The sequence below is a fragment of the Glycine soja genome, chromosome 3 (assembly GCF_004193775.1).
Source record: "Glycine soja cultivar W05 chromosome 3, ASM419377v2, whole genome shotgun sequence".
NCBI classification, from domain to species: Eukaryota; Viridiplantae; Streptophyta; class Magnoliopsida; order Fabales; family Fabaceae; genus Glycine; species Glycine soja.
This window is the reverse complement of record NC_041004.1, coordinates 17,889,320-17,897,715: the sequence shown is the minus strand read 5'-3', so window position 1 is coordinate 17,897,715 and position 8,396 is coordinate 17,889,320. Positions and strand designations below refer to the sequence as shown.

At 32.5% G+C, this 8,396-nt stretch overlaps 2 protein-coding genes across 3 annotated transcripts; both read left to right on the top strand.

The window, feature by feature from the left end:
* The first annotated feature begins 292 nt into the window (after positions 1-292).
* Positions 293-5,171, top strand: LOC114406228 (rop guanine nucleotide exchange factor 7-like). Of its 2 annotated transcripts, XM_028368877.1 has the most exons (8): positions 295-365; positions 493-965; positions 1,347-1,469; positions 1,592-1,746; positions 2,402-2,476; positions 2,558-2,848; positions 3,519-3,881; positions 4,261-5,171. In XM_028368877.1, exons 1-8 carry the CDS (start codon positions 316-318, stop codon positions 4,735-4,737), a joined length of 2,007 nt encoding a protein of 668 aa, XP_028224678.1. In that variant the 5' UTR covers positions 295-315; the 3' UTR covers positions 4,738-5,171. The 2 variants fall into 2 exon arrangements, with proteins under 2 accessions (XP_028224677.1, XP_028224678.1); XM_028368876.1 differs by having other exon boundaries at positions 293-365; positions 2,402-2,848.
* Positions 5,172-6,829: 1,658 nt separating this feature from the next.
* On the top strand, positions 6,830-8,220 carry LOC114406227. Its single transcript, XM_028368875.1, has 2 exons — positions 6,830-7,302; positions 7,991-8,220. Exons 1-2 carry the CDS (start codon positions 6,912-6,914, stop codon positions 8,005-8,007), a joined length of 408 nt encoding a protein of 135 aa, XP_028224676.1. The 5' UTR covers positions 6,830-6,911; the 3' UTR covers positions 8,008-8,220.
* The last annotated feature ends 176 nt before the right edge of the window (positions 8,221-8,396 follow it).

The window sequence follows — 8,396 nt, the reverse complement described above, 5'->3', positions numbered from 1 at the left end:
TGATAAAAAAAACTTTATATTTTGCGTTACATTCTAATTAAATTAATGATCAATACAATGTTATTACTCCTTCCTAAGAAAAAGAAGTACAAAATGTTAGTACATAGGTTGTCATGGGAAGTCTAAGGAGAGCGTTCTATATAATAAATGAAGTCAAGAATGCTTTTTTTTTTTTTTCTTTCTTTCTTTTTTCCTCTCATGTCTCTCTCATATTCACGTGCTTTGAGCAATCTTCAGTACTAATCATGATTGGCTTCACCTTCATTCTTCAAGTATAAGTAAGCAATCATACATAGCCCACAAAATGGTCCATCAATGTATCCATCTACCCTTCACTATCAAACATTGTTGACAACTTATGAAAGGTTCTTTCACCGAACAAGGAGCATAAACTCGACAACAACAACATTAACATTAATTATCAGTTGCTGATGAAGCAATATTGTGCCTCATTAATCCAACCCTTTTTTTTTCTTCATTTTGATGTTCTAGGTGTCCCAGCCTCGCCAAAGTTTTCACAACTTTCAAAAGGGTCTTGCAAGAGAAGGACTTCACATGTTGGCATGGTAACAACAAACAACAACAACACCGTTTTCTAGCCTGCGGCAGGTTTTGTGTAGGAGGGAAAGCAGCAATGGAAGATGAGGCTTTGATTGATTATAAGAGTGAAGGTGTTGAAGGAAGCATAGAATGTGAAAGTGGTTGCAATGATGAGAGTTTTGCTGATTTGATTAAAGAAAAGGGTGGAGAGAGAAGTTCCAACTCTGAAATTCTTTTATCTGAGATGACAGAATTTGATGGTCAGAGTCAAGGTAGTGCAGAAGATACATCTTCATCAACTTCAATGGGGTTTCAGGAAATGTCTGCATCTAATAGTACAAGTCCACGTGGAAGTGAAGATGCAGAGAAAAAGGACTTGTGTAATGAGAATTTTGAGGAGCAAGTATCTGGGTTATCAATGTCAGGTATTCAAATTCAATGTGCTTATGTACATAATCTATGCCTTTCTTTTTGGTTTAACATAATTTTTGGCCTAGTTCCCCATGTTGTTAATTGTTCTCATTTTTTCTCTCTTTATAATAAATTTTGTGCGCTGCTAATGATTGATAGGTCTTGGGGTGCCAACGTTGTTGGAATGTCAAGGTCCTATTGTAATGCATTTACACATCATAATCTTTATAAAAAAAATGAGACTCAAACCTGTGACTTGTCACATGTGAGACTTGGTTTTGCTCTACCTGACCAACTCCTTGGGATTTACATAATCTATGTTTAATTTCTACAATTGGGGCTCCTGGCTTATAATATCAACATAGTATGTTCTCTAATATGATTTTGGTTCTCAGTGCTAGAGCATGAATTGATGAAGGAAAGGTTTGCAAAATTGTTACTTGGAGAAGATATGTCAGGTAGTGGAAATGGAGTCCCTGCAGCCTTGACTATATCCAATGCCATCACTAATCTATGTGGTATGTACCCATGAAGCAGTTTCTTGATGCAGGTTTCATTTAGTGAAAAATTATAATTACTGCAATTCTTGCTCCTAAATCTGATGTTCTGATTGTTGTCCAAACATTTTCTGAATCTGTAGCCACCCTCTTTGGGCAACTTTGGAGATTGGAGCCACTGGCACCAGAAAAGAAAGCAATGTGGCGACGAGAGATGGAGTGTCTTCTTAGTGTCAGTGATTATATTGTTGAATTGAAGCCTACATGGCAAACATTTCCAGATGGAAGCAAACTTGAGGTACAAGTACAGCTTCATGAACAATGTGAATGTGCATTTATGTAGCTGTATGATGCATGCTTTGTTTAATTATAAATATGTGCTCCTTTTGGCCTTCAACCCTTTTGAGATAACTTCTCATTTGGCATTTGAAGCACAAGATTTTCAGAAGAAAATAAAAATCCCTCTTCAGTTTTCCCTATGGTTTGTGAATAGCTGAATTGTCTGGCATTCGTTTGATTAATATTGTAATGTCAGTTAGATATAATCATGAAATTTTAGGATTGCAAATTAAAGTTGAAAGCTTTTTAGTAATTTTTGCTAGATGATACGTCTGTTTTGAAAACAAAAGCATAAAATTTAAAATACAAATTGATATCATCTAGCTGAGTAAGGTACTCGATCATGATTTTTTTTCAAGTGTTTGATTAGATTTACATGTATGTGTTAAAAATGTGCTCCACCCTTTAACTGTAAGATAGTCATCATCATGAACATGCATTGCTAGCACAATGCAATATCTGCAGGGTCTGACTCTTGCAGTATATATATAAGTAATAAGATCAATCTAATATCCATGCTTTCTTCTTTTTAGATTGATTAAACTTCATACCAAATAAAGTACATATAGATAGTTCTTAATGTTTAATAATGTTTCTTTTCACATGTGAATCAGGTCATGACCACTAGACCTAGGTCAGATCTTTATGTCAACCTGCCAGCTTTGAGGAAATTAGATAACATGCTTCTGGTAAGATTTTACACCATTCAGTGTACATTAGTCCAGTTTCAAGAAATAGCACATACTAAACATTCTCTCTTCTTTCCAAAGGAAATTCTGGATAGTTTTGTTGATCCGGAGTTTAGGTATGTTGACCAAGGGGTTCTTGCCCCAGATGCAGATGGTTCATCTTCGTTCCGCCAAGCTCTTCAGCGGCTAGAAGAGAAATGGTGGCTCCCTGTACCTCAAGTCCCTCCTTCTGGTCTCCATGAAGATTCCAGAAAGCAGTTGATGCACAAAAGGGATAGTACAAAGCAGATATTAAAAGCTGCAATGGCAATTAACAGCATTACTTTAGCTGACATGGAGATCCCTGATACATACTTGGAATCTCTTCCAAAGGTATAATATGAATGTCCATTCCCTATTCTTTCAAACATCATGAGATGCTAATTAGTAATGACATATGTGCATTTGGTTAAACAATTTAGTTAAACACCTTTTTAATAAACTTATCATGTACTGAGGGCTTATATCATATTAATTGAGAAACTTACTGAAATAAGCTGAAAAAACTTATTTTGAAATAATATGAATGCCCATTTCCTATCTTTTCAAACATCATGAGATACTAATGACATATGTGCATTGGTTAAGCAATTTTTTTTTGAAAAGCAAAGATGAAGCTCTTATTAGAGGGACACGAATTTTGACCCAAAGAATAAAACTTTACAAAGACTCAGTCTAACAGAATTGTAATCTGTTAAAATCAAAAGATACAGATCAATAAGACATAGAACAATATACTCAAGCTGCTTCCTTAAGACATTCCAATAGTTAAACAATTTAATTAAGCACCTTTTAGTAAACTTATCATGTGAGTGCTTATATCATAATGTTAATTGTGAAACTTATTGAAATAAGTTGTTATCCTGATAGACTTAACTATACAACTTATTGTTATTGAAATAAATTAAAAAGAGTTTATAAATTACTTTCATAAACCCAAATGTGCATTAGTTCTTCCGAACTCCCTATTAAAACTTGTGTTCCAATCCTTCTTTTCTTTCAGACTGCAAGAGCCAGCTTGGGGGATGTCATTTACAGATATATTACAACAGACAATTTTTCTCCTGAGTGTTTGCTATCTTGCCTTAATTTATCATCTGAACATCAAGCCATAGAGATTGCCAACAGAGTAGAGGCTTCCATTTATATTTGGCGAAAAAAGATGAACTCAAGGCCTACTACTACAGGTCGCACTACAAGATCCAGTTCAAGATCATCATGGGAAATCTTCAAGGATCTGATTGTTGAGGGAGATAAAATGGAAACACTTGTAGAAAGAGCAGAAAGCCTTCTACTCTCCTTGAAGCAGCGTTTTCCTGCTCTTCCTCAAACAGCCTTGGATATGAGCAAAATCCAATGCAACAAGGTTAGTATATCTAATTGTTTATAATGTTACACTTTAAAGCCTTTTCATTACTTATATATGTTTTTGGTAGTTTTGTGTTAGTCCCTATTCTTTTAGTTCCTACATTTAATAAAAACATTTAATAAATGCAGCTAATACAGTTGTAATTGATTGTGGTTATAGAGACATAAAAAACCTTAAAGTTGTAATCACAATTGCTCATTTTTTAAAACCTTGATCAACAATCAATAGGGATTAAAAGTGTGATTTTGTAATATTTAAGACTTATAATAAAAAGGGTCAAATTTTCAAGTACCAAAATATGTCTTTAGCCTCTTTATATTTGTTGGTTGTTAAAAATTTTGATCTCAACACTTCAAAATTGTTGTCTTTTTACTAGGATGTTGGCAAATCCATTTTAGAGAGCTACTCAAGAGTACTAGAGAGTTTGGCATCCAACATTGTAGCACGAATTGATGATGTGCTCTATGTTGATGACTTGACAAAGCACTCTGATGGTGTAATTGCTCACACGACCATTTCAATTCCACACTCAATGTCTGGCCAAAGCACTCCTCCTCCATCATATAAGTCATCTTTAGGCACACCAAACTTTTCTCCGGCACGATGTGTTAGTCCTGCAAAGGGATCAAAGTCACCATTCATCAACAGTAGCAACCTTCCCCAAAGAGGGGTAGGAGTTAGCAAAGTTTTGACTCATTTTGGTGGCATTGAGAGGAAAGAGAAGTTTGTTCCAACCTTGAAAACATTTGATGAAGTTCCATTTAGAACATTTGATGAAACAGATATGGAGTCCAGTGATTGCACAGAAGAAGATGTTAAGCTCAATGTGTTGGACAGGGCATGGTTAGAGTGAAGGATTTTAATGTACAAATCTTTCACCAAAGTTTAATTTTGATACATTATCGATGTAAAATTTTTATAATGTCAACTAATTTAGATAACTTTCCAAATATGAATGTTGAAATAATTACGTAAGAGTTAAAATTTTTTCATAATATGATAATTCACATTTGGTTGACAATATAAAAATTATTTACATTATTAGTGTATTTCAATTAAACATTTTACATTTTGTCAATTATTTTTTCCATCTTTGTAGACATATCAAATATGTAGAAGACATGGTTTTAAGTTGAGACTGTGATTCTTCATTAAAAAAAAAGTTGAGACTGAGATTTGGTTTGCAATCACAGATTGCTGAGGTAGCAACAGTAGATGTTGTGGCTTCATCATGTATTGCAGTTCATAGTTTAAAAATCTTAATAGAAGGATTACAGATTTAGAGCACATTATTTAGGTTTAACAAAATTTTGGTCCTTAAATATGATATTCCATTGCCCTCTATATTATATGACAAGTGTTTTTCACTTTTCAAATGAGTCTCCATTTATAAAGCTGTTCTCGATTATGTACCTACCATCACATAAAAGGACCAAAGTGGAGAATGGATAGAAGCTGAATTGAAAACTTTCTTTTTTATGCAAAAGTCAAATTAAAATTGAGTATCACATGTAAAAAAAAATTATTGTTGAGGTGCTTCTAATTAGGTTTCTATCATCTATGTGCTAATTACTTCTTGAATCAATGTGAATATGCAAAATAAAAAATGGAAATATATTTTCAAAACCTTATGTAAAACTAATTAATTTGCTTTGGCCAAAGGGATGTCTACCACTAGTGTGTTGTGTGAAAACTTATTTACTTGCGGTTGAAATGAGTGTGCGCACGTGTTAGAGACCTAAATGGATGAATAGCTGGCAAGATATCATAAATCTAGCTTATCCAGTTGAGCATCAAAGAAGTGTGTGCTAGTGTTATTGAGACCAAAGTAGTAGCGTTTTTTTTAAAGATAATTAACATTAATTTCTTATATAAACTATTGCATACCATGTAAATAAAATATTGATGCAATGCTAATTATGGTTATTGATCATTAAGTAGATGTTAATTGTTAATGATGTATTGAATTCTATATTGGTCTCACTACCCCCGTTGAATTATAAATAACCCACACGCACTTGCAGTAAAGATATGTGTAGCGATGTTCACACTTGGTTGAATTAGTGATGAACTTACATTTCACGGTTGACAAACCAGCATTGGATTTACAGTATTCAGTACCAAGAATACAATAATTAATGACATTAATAGTTAACATATGTCAAAATGATAAGTATAATGGTGGCTTACTTACATATACCTTAACTAAATCATACACTTTAAAGCCATTAAACTTTTAGTCTTACTCATCTGGTTTGAATTCAATCTTTTAAAGTTAATATAATAATGACTAAAATAGACGTTTGTCCCTAGTTATACTTCATAGTTTCGGTTCGACAGTAAGTTTAAAAAGTTTAAATTTGATAAAATGCTCTGTAGAACAAACTAATCATTTCTTTAATTTATCAAGTTAACTTAGACAATTTAGTGACATGTAACAAACTATGAGAAATGACACATGTGATGAGCATTTGTCAAGTCTACCAAAATGAAGGCTGATGAAAGGACCAAGTTGGTCTAATAGAAAACTTTCAAGGGACCAAAACTAAACTTTAAATTTGAGAGAACAAACTAAAAGAAAAAAAATAAGATAATAGAACAAAAACTTGTATCTTAACCTATAATAATATAAATAATAATGCGTATACAAACACCAATTCGGTCTACTGAAATACATTTATGAACAAAATTTGATAAATTTGGACTTTAGAAGATCCGTAATTTCAGGTTTCCTAAGAAAGTGGAAATGATAAAGAGGTGACAAGATACCATGCTCTATCTTATAGAATGTGAGTAATGACAACATCTAGAAGCATAAACAACAAAATGGGATTTCTTAGAAAAATACACCACCTACCTTGATTGGACAAGAAAAGGAAACTTGATGTGTTTATTTCATCAAAACAGTTTTTAATTTTATACCAAAGTGGTGCAATAAGAAATTCACCTATTGTCCTAGTGCCAGCTTCATTAATCCAAGATGGGTGACTAGACCAAGCACTTTTTTGGTGCATTTTGGGCTATAAAATGCCATCAGAAGTAGGGGTGTTTGTCACACTGATTGAGAGAAAAATAATGGAGGCTTACACTAAGGTTGTTTGCATTCTTGGACTTTTAATTTTTGTAAGCATTTCAGATATTCATAGAGTGGAGGGTGCAGGGGAATGTGGGAGGTCTACTACTCCAGATAATGAAGCAATAAAGCTTATTCCTTGTGTCTCTGCCGCAAAAGATGAAAATGTTAAAGTTACTAAGAATTGCTGTGCTCAGATCGAGAAACTTGGCAAGAACCCTAGTTGTCTATGTGCTGTTATGCTCTCCAACACAGCAAAAATGTCTGGAGCCGATCCTAAGGTTGCCATAACCATCCCAAAACGCTGCAACCTTGCTAATCGCCCTGTTGGTTACAAGTGTGGACGTAAGTATATTTTATTGGTTTAAACATTCTTGCAATTTATCATTTTTTTTATTTTTATCCTTGAAAAAAATAATTTGTTTTCGTACTTACAAATGCATTTGTTTTTTTTTTTTTTTATCCTTAAAAGCTTTAGATAGCGCTTTAAACACTAAAAAAAATTATTTAAAGAGTGCAAAAAACTCTATCTAAAATATTTTAAGAATGAAAAACAAAACTAACATATCTTACAAAGACTAAAATGAAAAAAAAAATAGTAAATTACATTGACAAAAAAAATATTTAAGCCTATTTTATTTCTTATTGACTATATTTAATTTTTTTTTTAGATTTGACTCCTCTAAACGGAATAGACATGTAAAGAAAAAAAAAGGATATATATGTCTATCATTAATTTAAAATTGTTTATAAAGATTTTAAATTGTGGTTGTGATCACGATTTTATCGCGTTCTTTGATATTGTGAGAAATTACGGAGAAATATAATTGATGTCATCATTATGTTCATAAACATTCTAAAAACCTTGATTGTTTAGTTTAAAAGATTCTTTACTTCATGCTGAGAAAAAATAGTTTAATTTAAATTAATATTAAGTTCAACTTTCTCATGTCTTTACTTTAGACAGGTTATAAATGCTATTTTCCTATAGCCCTTTTCTTGATCAATTCATAAAAATAGCTGATTTTTGCAGCTTACACTCTTCCTTAAGATAGTACTGAGGACAAGGAGGGATTTGGGCGTGAAGGCACAAAAGCTGTTGGCTACAACTGTGACTACAAAACTATGTTTTATTGTCCTTGAAACAATTTGATCAATAATGGCAAGTAGCTATATGGTGTTCTTCCTGAATAAAACTAGAAATTTTAATGTTTAATGTTTCTATTCCTATTTAATATATTAACATCTACCTTTTCTCTGTTTTTTATATTCCGATGCTATTGACTCATCTAAAATTATAGAACATGTAAAATAAAAAATAAAGATACCTCTCTCTCCTCTCTCTCTCTCTATATCCTTAATCATAACTAAACCACTATATAAATTTAATCCATTTTTCTAAGTACAGATTAAGAGTATCTTTTATAGGAAGTTATTCT